At 62.6% G+C, this 14,937-nt stretch overlaps 1 protein-coding gene across 2 annotated transcripts; it reads right to left on the bottom strand.

The window, feature by feature from the left end:
• Positions 1-542: 542 nt before the first annotated feature.
• On the bottom strand, positions 543-13,196 carry ADAM8 (ADAM metallopeptidase domain 8). 2 transcript variants are annotated; one of them, XM_036385592.2, is made up of 21 exons: positions 13,095-13,196; positions 12,031-12,137; positions 8,850-8,926; positions 8,550-8,628; positions 8,386-8,462; positions 6,877-7,063; positions 6,014-6,079; positions 5,857-5,925; positions 5,115-5,284; positions 4,943-5,024; positions 4,279-4,427; positions 3,318-3,495; positions 2,598-2,687; positions 2,287-2,482; positions 2,043-2,142; positions 1,790-1,976; positions 1,625-1,702; positions 1,455-1,539; positions 1,251-1,365; positions 958-1,171; positions 543-799 (listed from the first exon to the last, which is right to left on the bottom strand). In XM_036385592.2, the coding sequence occupies exons 1-21, from the start codon at positions 13,153-13,155 to the stop codon at positions 644-646; spliced, it is 2,523 nt and encodes an 840-aa protein (XP_036241485.1). In that variant the 5' UTR covers positions 13,156-13,196; the 3' UTR covers positions 543-643. The 2 variants fall into 2 exon arrangements, with proteins under 2 accessions (XP_036241485.1, XP_036241484.1); XM_036385591.2 differs by lacking the exon at positions 13,095-13,196 and adding an exon at positions 12,520-12,869.
• Positions 13,197-14,937: the final 1,741 nt, after the last annotated feature.

Raw genomic sequence — 14,937 nt, forward strand, 5'->3', positions numbered from 1 at the left:
CTCAAAATGGTCACATGAGGGTCATAAATAAATGGCTGCAGTAAAACGGCTCCCAGGGAATTCCCTTTTGAGCACTCAAGGAGTAACTCCAGAGAGAAAAGCCCCGTGGGGAGGCCAAGCCCAGCTTGGACGTGCCACAGCCCCTGCAGGGTGACATCTGCCTGTGTGATGTCCCCAGCCAGGGCAGGTCCCCACGGAGCTGTGCTCTTCCTGCCCGGTGATGCCAGGAGCTCCTCCCCACAGCCCCGGCAGGGAAGAGCAGGAGCACAGGACACATTCAGGACGTCGGGAGAGAAGGCAGCAGCTCCCAGGGCTCAGGAGAGCCTGGGCCAACGTGGGTTGGTCCCCCAAACCGGAGCTGGCATTGTCCCCGCTCCTGCTTTCCTTGGGAAGCCCCGGCTGGCGGCTCCCCCTGGGACAACCCTGAGGCTGCCGAGTCCATTAAGGCACAACTCGAGGATCTGTAAACACTGGTGCCCACCCCGGGCAGGGCCCGAGGCTCCAGCTGGCAATTCAAGTAAGGGTGGCAGCGAGACCATGGCTCCCCAGCGGTGCCACCTGCCCAGCGGTGCCACCTGGCTAGCGGTGCCACCCACCAGCGGTGCCACCCGCCCGGCGGTGCCGCTCCTCGCAGCATCCTTGGTCACCTCCTGCCTGCGGGCGGCTTCAGGGCCACCTTGGGCGGGGGACACCGCTGAAAGGGGCTCGGTGGGAGGGTCGCTGCCGGCGGCCCCTCGCCCTGGCTCGGCGCTTTGCTCTTCAGCGCTGGCAGAGGTTTGCTCGGCGGCTTCGGCTTCGCCTGGCGGGAGGAGAGACCCGACTGCCTCACCCGGGCACCCAGCAGGGACGCGGAGGGGCAGGGCCGGAGGAAGGGCCCCCCAAGCTCCCCCCAAGCCACCAGGCTGGGCCAGCCCCGCACAGAGGGGCTGGGGCCATGGGGAGGGGAGGGCAGGTTACCTGCGGGGGCCATGCCGGAGGGCACCGAGGTGGCCCCGGTGGCCGCGGGGCCAGCACGGGGCTGTGAGGCCGGGCCGCCCGCGGGGCCGCCGTGCTGCTGAGCAGGCTGGGCTGGCCGATGTCCCCGCGGGACAGCTGGCGGCGACCCGGCCGCGCCCGGCCACCCTCCAGGAACAGCGGGTTGGCGAGGCCGGAGGGAGTCCCGCTGGAGCTCCTGTGGGGACACGGGCACCGTGTGGGGCTGCTCGGGGCACATCCGGAGCTCAGCCCCGAGCAGCCGGGACGGGAATTACCCTTTGTGCGAGCGCCGCGCCGCCCTGGCTCTCAGGAGCACCGCGCCGCCGGCCAGCCCGACCCCGGCCAGGGCCAGCACGGCCAGCCCGGCCGCCAGCACCGCGCTGCCGCTCCCTGCGGGGACCAAACCGGGCGCTCGGGGACGGAGCAGCACCTGGCAGCGGTGCCAGCCCCCTCCCCAGGCCCCCTCCTCGGCACCCTACCTGCGGCGATCCCCGAAATCTCCTGCTCGCAGTAGGGCGCTGCCCAGCCCGGGTCGCAGTGACATTCGCGCCGGTGGTTGCACACCTGGAGGAGGGGACGGAGCGAGTCAGGGCGGTGGCCGTGCCGCGGGGCCCGCAGCCGCTCCGGGAGCGGCCATCCCAGCGCCTACCCCGTGGTTGTTGCACTTGGCCGAGCAGTTCTTGTCGCCGTAGACCAGCAGGTTCTGGCAGCGCCCGGCGTAGCAGACCTGGGGGCAGGCAGGGGAGGCTCTGAGCCTGTCCCGGGGCCGGTGCTCACCCTGCCCGGCCCGGCACGGCCCCGGCACGGCTCTCACCATCTCCTCGCCGCACTTGGCGCCGGTGGGCACCAGCCGCAGCTCGGCCGCCTCGCCGGCGTCGCTGCCCGCGATCACCGCCTTGCACTTGAAGCGGCCGAAGTAGTAGCCGAAGGAGTAGTAGCCGGTGCCCAGGATGGGCTGGGTGTTGTCGCTCAGGCACAGCAGCGTGCCGCACTTGACATCCCTGCGGGACACAGCCGTGAGCGCCGGCCCGGCCGGGCTGGGGCTCCCCCCGCGCCCCCGTCCTTACTTGGGGCTGCAGGGCTGCTTGCCGTACTCGGTCAGGCAGTGCAGGTGAACGTGCTGCTCGCTGTTGTGCTTGAAGCAGACGTCGGGAGCCACCTGCGCCTCTGCGGGACACACGGAAAGGGTCACACGGAGCCCGCTTTGGGATCGGCAGCGCAGGAAGGGACGGCAGCCGGGCGAGGCGCTGGCCCGGGGGGCTGCATCCCGCAGCTGGTGGGGCAGGAGGATGGGCAGGGAAGGGGCCCTACCTGCGCCCCAGAGCGCCCGGCACTGCTCGCCGTGCGAAGGGCAGGCCCCGTTGTAGCAGTAGCCGCTGCCGTGCTGGCAGGAGATGCCGTTCTCCTGGAACACATCCTCGGGGCACTCGGCGCTCAGGCCGCTGCAGTGCTCGGCGAGGTCGCAGTCGTTCTTGCTGGCCCGGCAGAGCGTTCCTGCAGCCTTCACCTGCACGGAGAGCAGGGGTGTCAGCACTGCCTGGGTGCTCTCACTCCTCCAGGGCTCGGACCGGCTCTTGCCCTGCTTAGGAGCCTGCCGAGCTGCTCCTCTCGGGCGGCAGTACCTTGCAGTCCTGGCAGCATTCCCCTCGGGCACACTCGGCTCCCTCTCTCAGCTGACACGTGGTGGCATTGCAGCAGCGGTCCGAGCACTCCTGCGAGACAGGGATGGAATTAAACCCTCCTGCAAGCCCCTGAAGGACCCTTTCCTTCCTTTCCAAGGGGATCAGGCTGCCATGCCGCCAAGTGGCCGTAGCGGTGTAGCTGCCACGGGCTGAACCACGGGCCAAAACCACAACAACATCCCAGGCGGGCACATTCCTGCTGCCTCTTTATCCCCATTACCAACACCAAACCAAAGGACCAGAAAGGACTTTTTCAAAAGATGGACCTTGAGCTGGTTCCCTTTGCACGTCTCCAGGAAGGAGAAAAAGTGAGGTTTTCTGTGCTCCCTGGATGAGGGGAACATTCCTCAGGTGCCAGCACAGGGCTGTGACCAAGGATTTATCCCAGAGGCAGTGCCTGTCTGTCTTAATTCCAACATGCTGGTAGAGATGAGGAACAGCTGAGCACCACTCTTGAAAGCATGTCCCGATGTCCCCTCCTGGAGGGGGACACCTTTGGAGGACACGGGGGGATGTCCATCTTTCCTAGGCTAAAATCACAGCCAGCTACACGGTGGAGGGGCACACACGAACATCCTCTGCCCGTTATTTTTTGCCAGGAGCATCAGGAGCTGGGCAGCTCTCAGGCCCCTGCTGGCCCCCTCGGGACAGCGTCCCCACCTGGGGCGTGCCGCAGTCGCACTGCTCTCCCCGCTCCACGAACTGGTTCCCGCACACCGGGCCCCCGTAGAGCTCGTCGGCCCGCGGGGCGTTCAGCAGGCAGCTGGTGCGGGGGTCCCCCAGGAACTGCCACATGTCCTGCTCGCTGCAGCGGCTGAAGAGCTTGGGGTACACCAGCCTGCAGGGGCACAGAACCGGACACCATCAGCAGAGAGCCCCGGGGGAAGCGGGAGGGACACCCACCCGCTCAGAGGCATCTGCAGCGTGGGAATCGGAAACATAGGAATCCACAGACACTGGAGGGTTTGATCTGCAGCCTTGGGAGAAGCTTGGATTGATGTAAAAATACAATACACAGATATTAAGCAGAAAAACTATAAACTTGTGTTTCTACAGTTGCAAGTAATAATTTGCCTTAAGTGAGAAACTGCATTGATAAGACAGTGAAGGGTTTATAATGTAGAAAACTGCATTGATAAGATGGTGAAGGGTTTATAATGTAGAGGTGTGGTTGTATGGGGTGAGCTGAGAGTTTAGAAGTTATAATAGAAGCAAATGTGTAGAAGTGTGGCAGAAGCCCATTGGGCAAAAGTATCCACAGTGAAGTAAAGGTGATAGGTTGGAAAAGCAAAATGAACCTTGTGGCATCTATCCATTGGTGGAGAAAGCTCTATATCGCCTTGTAACAAAGAACTTGTGACTACTTTGAGCTATGGCAGACTGCTTGCTCTAAAACCTCACAGCCTCTGAGACTGATGTTTATCTGAGCAATAAATCATTCTTAGCCCCCCCAAAAATTCCCATTCCTTCATTAAAAAGCAGTGACAATGATATGCAGTGAGGTGGGGTGGGGTGGAATGTCCACCCAGACCCGACCATCTCACTGGTTCCACCCCCTCAGGGCACCCTGTCACTGGGTGCTTTTGCTGCCCAGGGCTGTCCCCCTGCCTCCTTCACTCACCCCACGCTCCCTGCCATGACGCAGCCCCCGTCAGCTTTGGGGACAGGGCAGCGGCAGCCGGCGACGTCCTCGTCGTGGGACATGCCCAGGTTGTGCCCCATCTCGTGAGCCATGGTGGAGGCAGCTCCGATGGGGTTCGTGCTGTGGTCCTGTGGGACAAGGGGCTCAGCCTGGGTTAAAAGCCCTTCAGGTTTCTCCTTGTGTCTCCTCACACTGCCTTGCTCAGGGAAGGGACAAGCTGGACGCGGTCCTGTGGCCCCTCAAGACGCCCAGGTTGGTCTCTCAGGGCTGTCAGTGAGTTTAGACAAAGTGGCTGCTCCAAAAATGATGCTTTGTGGTGGGTCTGGGAGGGCACGGGTCCCACAGCCTCCTTGGGAGGGATGAGGAGCACAGCCAGTCCCAGCCACCTGATAGCCTCCTAAAATCCCAGCTCCTGTGTCCGTGGAGCTTCTCTGGGAGGCTTCCCAGGTGCACCAAAGGTAGCACAGGTACCCAGCTGGGTGTCCACAGCCCCAGCACTGCTCTGGGGGTCAGTGACTTAGGGGACAGAGAGGCCAGGGACTAAACCCAGCTGTGAGGCTGCAGAGGGGGACAGCTGGGGACCAGTGGAGGAGGGGGTGGCCCTGAAGGACACAGTGCAGGGAGGGCAGGGCACAGCACCCACCTGGTTGACGCCGCCCGAGTCCCTGGTGCACATCACCAGCTTCTTGGCCAGCCCCACGGTGTTGCCATGGAAATCAACACCCCTGTGGGATGGAGATGCCACCATGGCCACGTGCCCTGGGCGGTGGCAGGGCTGGCAGGGTGGCAGGGTGGCGGCTGCCCCGTGTCCTTACGTGATCAGCTGGGCGTTGTCGTGGGGCTTCTTCCTCAGCAGCTCCGACTCCCGCCAGTGCAGGAAGTTGTCCAGTGTCACCTCGGGGTTGGGGCTGACTGTGATTTTGTCCCTGTGGTTCCACACCTCCAGGCCAATCAGGGCCACCCGCAGGCGAAGGGGCTGGTACAGCTGGGGTGGGACACAGCCCAGAGCGAGCCTGGATTTGGGCTGCAGCAGCAGCAGCAGCAGCAGCAGCAGCAGCAGCAGGGAGGTCCCACCTGCCCCAGGGAGCTGCAGCCCAGCCCAGGACACTCCTAACTGGGCAGTGTCAGCTCTGTCACCTCAATAAATGACACAAGCTGGGATGACCATGGACACAGGATTCCCCCCCATACCTCTGGGCTCTCCCTTGGCTGGTGAAGGCTGGGATGTGGCTCCCACACTGCTAACCAACAACTGGGGCTGGAGCAAAGCCACCAGGAAACCCAGCATGGTCCAATGCATCCCTCCCTTTGTAAGCAACCACTCCAGCCTGAGAGTGGCCACGGGATGGACTCCCAGAGGTGACAGAACAAAATTTCCCTTGTGGGCAGAGCTGAGGACTCATGTCCACGCTACACATGTGGTTGGCCAAGGGATGTGGTCACCCTGTGGGCCTGAGGGTGGCTCCAGCTCCACCACCCCACCCATGCCAGGCTCTGTGCCACCTCCTCTGTGCCCACACTGGAGCAGGGAGGGGGGATCCAGAGCCCTGGGCTCACCTTGTCCACGTGGTTCACGATTTCCTTCATGCGGTTCTGCACCGTGCGCAGGTCCTTGTGCTTCCTGAACTGTGGGAAGGACACAGAGATGTTCCCAGGGTGAGCTCCCACTGCAGGCTGTGCCAGCAAACCCCCAGCACCATTCTCCCCACTTTACCTCCTGGTTGTCTGCCACCAGCACCAGCTCCACGTACCGGGGACCTTTTTGTACCGGACCTGATTTCTGGAAGGGAAGAGGAAAGGGGGGCTCAGCTTGCAGCTTGCCAGAGCACCAGCTGACCACATCCCATGGGGTGTGCCGGATCCTGGAGGACCTCCCAAGGTCAGCAGGTCTCCTAGCTCAGCTCTGGGATGTTGTTTTGCTGGGTTTCAGAGTTCTTCCAGCTGGCATGCTGGGAAACCCAAGCCTGCTGCTGGGATGCTGTAGCTCCACATTTCTCTTCACAGAGAAAAGCAAGGCACAATTCTTCCCAAGAATATTTCTGGGATCCACGTTCTCTGAACCTCAGAGAAAGGAAAAACAATTCTTATCATTTGCTGTGCCTGTGTTTGTGCAGAAGTAGAATGCAATATGGAGATTGTTTACCCAAAGTGATGGGGTTTTGTTTCCTTGGCCCGTCAGGTGGTGTGTGTGTTGGGACTGTGGGGTGACAGTCATGAGATTCTGTGCATTGTGTGCAGAGTGGAGTGCTTGGCAGGTTCAGTTTTTAGAGGTATAGAATGATTTAGTATAATAAAGTAATTAATTAGCCTTCTGATAAGATGGAGTCGGATGCATCACTCTCTCTCCCCTCGTCGGGCTTGCCTGCAAATGCTGTGGGATGCCCCACCAGGCTCTGCAGCATCACAGAGCCCCCGGGGTGGGAGGATGCTCCTGCTCACGGCACAGGACCCACCACAAACCCTGCCTTGGGGCACTGAGCACCCTGGTGGGACAGGGGCATGGCCGGGATGCACGGAACCCCCTCCTCCTTCCCAGGACCGGCTCAGGAAGGAGCGGCGGTGCCATCCCATCCCTACCCAGCGGTAGAGCTTCATGGCCGCGGGGATTTTGGGCTCGCGGTCGTACTGCAGGCTGGCCCCGGGCTCCCGGCAGGTGCCGCGTTTGCCCCGCAGGTGAGCGGCTCGGTACACGGCGTGCCGGCCGGCCACGGCCCCCTCCAGCGGCTCCAGCAGGAACGTGGTCTCATTCACCCGGAAAAACCCGCTGGGGACAGACAGACAGACAGACAGACAGAGAGCAGGCGTCAGCCAGGGCACAGGCAGGACACGGACAGACCTGCAGAAGTGCCTGTGGTAGGTGCCCCATCCCTGGGATTGTTCGGGTCTCGTGGAAGGTGTCCCTGCCCACGGCATGGGGTGCGACTTAATGAGATTTGAGGGCCTTCCATCCCACACCATTCTGGGACTCTACATAAATGCAGCTGCCAAAGTGGCTGCTGGGCTGGGAGGGGACGAGCAGCGCAGCACGGCGAGTATCCAGGACTCCAGGCAGCAGGAATGTCCTGGGCTTCAGCAGCTGATCCTTTAGGGATGGACCCAGCCAGGGCACTGCCGCCCGGAGCTCCGGTGGTGTCAGGGCTCCACTCTCACCCCAGTGCCGTGAGTCAGCCCCAAAGCGCCGGCAGCCTTTCCTGCCGAGGGCAGCACCTCCAGCAGGAACAGGGATGTCATTGTCCCTTCCGCAGGGAAAGCTGAGCTCAGGCTGCATCAGCACGGCCGCGGCTCTGTCACCAGCTCAGTGGCTCTTTGTCACCGGGTCACCTGGGCTCTGTCACTCTGGGTCACCAGGGCTCTGTCACTCTGGGTCACTGGGCTCTGTCACTCTGATCACCTGGGCTCTGTCACTCTGGGTCACTGGGCTCTGTCACTCTGGGTCACCTGGGCTCTGTCACTCTGGGTCACCAGGACTCTGTCACTCTGGCTCACCAGGGCTGGGTCACTCTGGGTCACCTGGGCTCTGTCACTCTGGGTCACCAGGGCTCTGTCACTCTGGGTCACTGGGCTCTGTCACTCTGGTCACCGGTGCTCTGTCACTCTGGGTCACCGCTGCTCTGTCACTCTGGGTCACTGGTGCTCTGTCACTCTGGTCACCAGTGCTCTGTCACTCTGGGTCACTGGGCTCTGTCACCCTGGCTCACCGGGGCTCTGTCACTCTGGTCACCTGGGCTCTGTCACTCTGGCTCACCAGGGCTCTGTCACTCTGGTCACCTGGGCTCTGTCACTCTGGGTCACCAGGACTCTGTCACTCTGGCTCACCAGGGCTGGGTCACTCTGGGTCACCTGGGCTCTGTCACTCTGGGTCACCTGGGCTCTGTCACTCTGGGTCACCAGGACTCTGTCTCTCTGGGTCACCTGGGCTCTGTCACTCTGGGTCACCAGGGCTCTGTCACTCTGGTCACTGGGCTCTGCCACACCAGCTCACCAGAGCTCTGTCACTCTGCTCACCGGGGCTCTGTCCCACCGTGTCACCGTGCCATGTGCCGAGGCTGGCAGCTGTCCCCAGCCAGGAGCAGGGCTCCAGCTCACCTGAGCCCGCCGCAGGTGCTGATGCTCGCTGCCGAGTCGGGCTGTCCCCGCACGTGGCCCTGGTAGAAGCAGTGATCCTGCAGAGACAGGGCACAGCTGTGGGGCTGCCCTGGCACGGTGGGGCCCCCCGGGGATGGGAGAGCTGCTCCCCTAGCCAGCTGTACCTGCGTGTCCGGCTGCTCCGTGATCTCGGAGCCATTGGCTGAGTAGTGAGTCTCGGTGTAGTGCTGCCCCAGCAGGGCCCTGCGGGGTGGGGAGGGGGCGTCAGCAGTGACCCCGCTTTGGGGGGAGCACGTGGGGGCTGTGACACCCCCGGGTGGGCTTGGCAAGGAGGGGATAAAGGGCTCTGGGCTGAGGCTTAGGTCAGCAGTGCAGTGACACCAGGCCTGGGAGAAGGGATGCTCAGGGCAGGGGTGGGCTGCAAAGCCCCCTGAGGCCACCCCACCGTGCCCACCTGCACTCACCTGTTCCTCTCCAGCCACAGGAGGTGCTCCCTGCCTTCTGCACGGATGCCATAGAGGACATGGCTTGGGTAGGTGCTCTGCATGAAGGAGAGGTGCCATCAGAGACTCAGCAGGAGCCAGAGCTGCGCCAGAGGGGCCCTGCCCTGCCCAGGAAGGGGACAGGGGCTGTGTGTGCCCTGCTGAGGGAGCCGGGCCTCTCAGCCTGGAGGCAGGCAGCAAAGACACAGGAAATCAGAAGAGAAGGAAGAGAGCCTGTGGGCAATAAGGCAAATCCCCAGCACATCCTGAGATGAAGAACAGGTCACCCACAAGGAGACAGAGTCAGCAGTCTGGTTTCCCGTGTCTGACACACGGCTGCAGATGGCCCTGCCAGGGATTGAGGTTTCCTACTCATCAGTCACAGAGCTCCTTTTTTGGGGTCTGAGTTCAGCACTTACTCACCAGCTGAACCACAGAGATCCCCATGGCTCTTATCAGCAGAGACTTCCTCCTGCCTGCCTCATCTGACACGCCACATCACGTTAAGGAATGGCCTTCCCTCAGCTCCCCTCGGCCTCTCAGAGCACATTTTAGCAGCACTGTGTCCCCAGTCCCAGTGGGAGGGAGCCAGGGTGTCTGTGGCTCAGCCAGCTGAGCCCTGAACCCTCAGCATGGAGATGTTCCTACAGGAAAAGTGTTTCCCTCTGGGCTGTCCTGAGATCTCCACCTGCAGAGGCCCCATCCCACTGGAATCACTGGGAAAGAGTCACGGTCCTGTGCCAGGCTGTGCCCTTGCCACGAGGGATCTGAGACCTCTCCTGATGGCACACCCACCTCTCCTGGTGGCACATCCACCTCTCCTGGTGGCACATCCACCTCTCCTGAGGGCACATCCTCAGCCCTTGCCAATCCAGGTGTGGAGAGAGCCCAGCCAAAGGCAAAGCAAACCTTTCCCATGGGGCCAGCATTCCTCAGGGATGAGGTGTGTTGCCTCTCCCCGGGGAGGGTGACAGCGCTGGCTGTCATGCCATGGCTCAGCATTCCTGAGGGGATGATCTGCAGCCTGGAAGGAGCCAGGCTGAGTGGAGAGCCCTGCTGACTCAGTGCCAGCAGCAGGGCCAGGTGAGAGGCTTTGCCTGGCACTCAGCTGCGCCCACTCTCCCTGGTTTGCAGCTCCAGGCCAGCGCCCTCGTGGGTCCCTGGAAAATTCCTCTCTTATGAACAGCGTCTGTCCCGACCCCTGTCCGCCAACAAAGCCATCCTTTGTTATTGTTGGCAACCCCAAGGCCAGAAGAGCTCTCAAGGAATGGCAGGAAAGCTCTTGGAAGGGGGTGCTGGGTCAGGGAGCGTCTCTGGGAGACGACCGCAGGGCAAGTTTAAAATAAGAAGTTCTGCAAAAGCTGCTCTGAATCAGCTCCTGCCTCATCAGCATGGGCTGTGCAAGGGCTCCAGATGGGAAGGCTTTGGGAGCAGCCCTGAGAGCCCCGTGGCCGTGCTGAGCCAGCTCAGCAAAGCCACAACACAGGGACAGGAGGGAATTTCTTCCAGCTGCTCCCAGTAAGAGACCCAGAGAGCTGGGGATGGGGATGGGGATGGGGATGGGGATGGGGATGGGGATGGGGATGGGGATGGGGATGGGATGTCCCATCCCACCCAAGCTCAGGTGGGGAGAGCCAACAGGCCTTGCACACTTTTCCAGAGCCCTTTCCATGAGGAACCCGGCTGTGCCACTCTCCCTGCTGGGCAGGTGGGAAGGCTGGGACCAGGAGACCCCAGGGCTCCACCCTGTGTGCAGGGATGAACTTTTTGCTTTTCAAGCAAAGCCAGGGGGTAGCTGGTCTGCTTCAACCCTCACCTGCTGGACTAATCCCACGTGTCCCAACCACTCCAGCCCCTGAACCAGCTCCTGGTACAGGAGGAGCCAGCGTGGAGCACACCCACCTCTGTCTCACAGGGGCTTGGTGGTGGCCAAACCTTGCTGAGAGCTCCTTCCCCACCCAGATGACCACGAGAGCAAGAAGCAGACAGCCTCTCTTCAAAGGTGGTCAAACCTTGCTGAGAGCTTCTTCCCCACCAAAGAGCAAACTTAACCTCTCTCCAAGAGCCAGCAAAAAAGGGCTTGGAAAGCAGGAGAGTCCCTACCCTGAACAAGGCAGGTTTGGGATGTCCAAGAACCACCCAAACCAAGACAAATCCAGGTGCCACCCATCAAACAGCCCCCGTGGCAGTCCCCAGGCACTGAGCTCATGGCAGATGTCTTCTCCAGAGGGATCCCTCAGGGTGGGTGAGCTCCCCTTGCCGGGGGGATCGGCGCCGGCGCACGCCCGGCACAGATGGCGTCTCTAAATAGCCCAGGGAATGTTTATCTCGTGGACAAGTTTAGGTTTCTGGAGCAGGGAAAACAGATGCTTTGGGGAGTGTTTTTGAAGCTAGCTTATCAGGAAGGGTTTGAATCACAGAGGAGCGTGCTGTATGGCACTGGGGGATACGTGTCCCCGGTCCCTCTGTGCCTCCGGGTGCTAAAATCGGCGCTTTTTGGGGCCAGAAAAAAAGAATTTAATACAAAAAGGAATTTAAAACAAACAAAAAAAATGGCTGAATTTCACTGTAAGGCAATGAGGAAAGTGACTTTGAGGTCAAGCACTCCAAACTCCTGACTCAGACCCCATTCCTTCCCCCAAATTGCCAGGTTTCCCAAGAAAAACAGCACTGGTTTGCTTTCATGTGGATTTCTGCAACTTTCTGATTCTTATTTCTCCGTCCCAAAGGACAAAAAAAAGCCCCAACTTCAGCAAACACAGCAAGAAAAGTGCTTACAGCTCCACGAGGCTCTGCAAACCCCTCCTTAAGGAAAGACCAGATGTCACAAGATCACGGCAAGGCTGCAAGAGGTGGCACCGCTGGGTCACGTCTCCAGAAAAAGCACTGGAGAAAGCAGCCCCTCTCTGCAGAGTGCACCCCGCTGCCTGCAGGCCCTAATTAGACCCAAAACAGCCCAGAAAAGCTGATCTGATCAGCTGCTCCAGCATCTCCAAGGCAAGGAAACGGGCGGCTCGTCATTCTTGGGGTGCGGGGCTGAGCGGGTCTGGCCAAAAGGTCGGTGCAGGGGTCCCGCTCTGAGCCTGGTGGTGGGACAAGGTCCCTGCTGGTTGCATCCCCCCGGGCAGATGCCCCGGGAGCAGCGAGGGCGGCTGTGACTCACCGGAGGCGCGGAGAGGTCTCTCTTGCCCCGGGGCACCGGCAGCTCCCGCGGCAGCACCGTCTCGTACCGCTCCACGTGGGGCAGCTCCTCCAGCCCGGCCCTGGAGCCTGGAAAAGCCCAAGGGCTTTGAGACAGAAGCCCGGGAACCACCGGGGCACGGGGTATCCCCAAGTGGAAGAGTCACACACGGATCACTGAGCCAGCTCCTGACCCCCCAGCAATCCCACCCCGGGCATCCCTGGAGCGGTGTCCGAGCTCTCCTGGAGCTCTGGCAGCCTCGGGGCTGTGCCCATTCCCTGGGGGAAGAACCTTTCCCTGAAATCCACCCTAAACCCTCCCTCCCCGTCCGACACGCCGCTCCCTCGGGTCTGAAGCCAGGGCACAACGAGAGCAGCCAGCGTGAGGGTGCAGGGACGAGCCCCGAGAGCAAATCCCGAAATATCGGCTGGGAACGCAACTCCCCGGCGCCCACACAGCGCTCAGCATCACCTGAGAGCGAGCAAGTCCCTTTGGGGCTGGAAACCCAGAGGGATTTGGGTTTCCAGATCCCTGGTGCGGCCATCCAGAGAGGTTTTCCAGCTCCCCATGGTGATGGCACCGCGTGTGACTCGGCGTCTGGCGGCTGTGGGGGCTGCCGGGGAGAGCGGCTGGTGCCTGGGTGGCTCAGCCCCCTCCCAGCCTTCCCTGGATGCCGGAGCGGAGAATTCCTGCCGTAAACGCTTTGCTTTTCCCGGGAGCCCCGAACGCCGCGGTCGGACGGGGCTGGATGCTCGCTCCGGGGGTGCCCGGAGCCAGATGAGTCCGGGCCACCTCACCGGCTTAGCGACGGGGGACCCCCGGCCGGCCGCGGATTGTCACCCTCCTGTCGCCTTGCCGAGGTGCCCGCACGGCCCGGGAGGCACCGGGAGCATCCCCGTGGGAGCGAGCCCGGCCCCGGGCGTCCCTTCTCCATCATCCTTCTCCAGAGAGGAGCACCCGGGAGGGAAAGCATCCCCGTGCCTGCATCCCGGTGCCTCCATCGCCCCCCAAAGTGCCCGCCCGCCCTCCCGGGAGCCCCGGCTCACCGCGGGCCGGCAGCGGCAGCAGCAGCAGCGGCAGCAGCGGCAGCAGCAGCGGCGGGGCCATGGCTCGGAGGTCCCGCCGTGCCCCCGCTCGCCGCGCCGCCGGCAGCCCCCGCCCGCCGTGACTCACCCACGGCCGGGACGGGACGGGGCGGGGCGGGCGGGACGGGCCGCCCACGGCGGGGAACGGCGGGGACACCGGGAGATGGGGGCACCGGGAACCGGAGAGGACACCGGGAGATGGGGGCACGGGAGATGGGGCACCGGGAGATGGGGGCAAGGGGAAGCGGGCGGGCATTGGGAGATGGGGCACGGGGAACCGGAAAGGGCACCGGCAGATGGGGGCACGGGAGATGGGGGCACGGGGAACCAGGGCAGGCACCGGGAGATGGGGGCACGGGAGATGCGGGCACGGGAGATGGGGCACCGGGAGATGGGGGCACGGGGAACCAGGGCAGGCACCGGGAGCTGTGGAGAGGCCCCGGGTACCGGGGACATCGCGGGAGGATCCGTGGGGAGCTGGCGAGAGGCCACGGCACCAGGGGCAGGCAGTGGCGGATCGAGGAGCATCCGCGGGCACCGGGGGATGTCCGTAGGGAAATGGGGGGGGCCCACGGGGAATTTGAGGGAGGGTGGTGTGGGCACCACGGGGCACTGGGGACTGTCTGTCCCCGGGCAATCACGAGGGTCCATGGGGAATCGAGAGGGGTGCACAGGGACACCTGGAGGGGCCATGGGACACTGGGGAGGGAGCACAGGAGAGGGTCCATGGGCCATTGGAGCATGTCCATGGGCCACTGGGGAATCGAGGGGTGGTCTGTGGGGCATTGGGCACTGTCCAAGGGACACTGAGGAGGGTCCTGGGGCATTGGGGACTGTCCAAGGGACACTGAGGAGGGTCCCTGGGGCATTGGGCACTGTCCAAGGGGCACCTGGAGGGTCCTGGTGCACTGGGAAGTGTCCAAGGGGCACTGAGGAGGGTCCTGGGGCATTGGGCAGGGGTCAAGGGGCATCAGGACGGTCCCTGGGGTGCACAGGGAGTCAGGGAGGGTTTGCAGGACACCAGAGGGGACACTGGGGACTGTCCATGGGGATCCAGGAGCACTCTGTGGGGAACTGTGGCTGGCTGTGAGGCTCGGGGAGGGTCCATGGGGCACGGGGGGCTGGGTCAGTGGGGGATGCCCATGGGACATTGGGGTGGAGGGATGGTCCGGGTGGCACTGGGGACTCTGTGTATGGCCTTGGGGGCATGAAGGTGTCCCCTGGCCTGGTGGGACATGTCCCCATGTCCTGGGGCTCTGCAGGGGCAGTCGGGGCACTGGGGTGGCTGGACTGTCACAGGAAGCACTGGAGCTGGGAGATGAGGGCAGATAAGCTGGGCACGTTTGTATTTCTGGGTGTTTCTGGCCAGGGCCAAGCAGGAAATGGAAATGGAAATGGACAGAGGCACGTGGGTGTGAACGGATTTGGGATTAGTCATAAATTCACAGTTGATTCAATGAACTCTCCATGACTTCTAGTGGGACTCAGTGCTGGCTGCTGGTCCCCACGCTCTGCTGGGCTCTCTCTCCCTCTGGCAAGCTGGAGGAGCAGCTGCAGGCCATGGAGCACACAGAACCTGGCTCTTCCCTCCTGTGAGCTCTGGAGGTCCCTGCACAGGAGCAGTGAGGGAGAGGAGGGACAGGAGCACTCAGTCCTGTGCCCACAGCCCTCAAACACATCCCCAGGTTCCCACTCCTGTCCCCAAGGCCACTGTCTCCCTGGTCTTGGTTACCCCTTGCTCCTGGGAGACATTTCTCTTCCTCCCTCCATGCAGCTGATCTCAAACTGCCTCAGGCAATACTCA

Source organism: Molothrus ater, chromosome 8 (assembly GCF_012460135.2).
Source record: "Molothrus ater isolate BHLD 08-10-18 breed brown headed cowbird chromosome 8, BPBGC_Mater_1.1, whole genome shotgun sequence".
In the NCBI taxonomy this organism is placed as follows: domain Eukaryota; kingdom Metazoa; phylum Chordata; class Aves; order Passeriformes; family Icteridae; genus Molothrus; species Molothrus ater.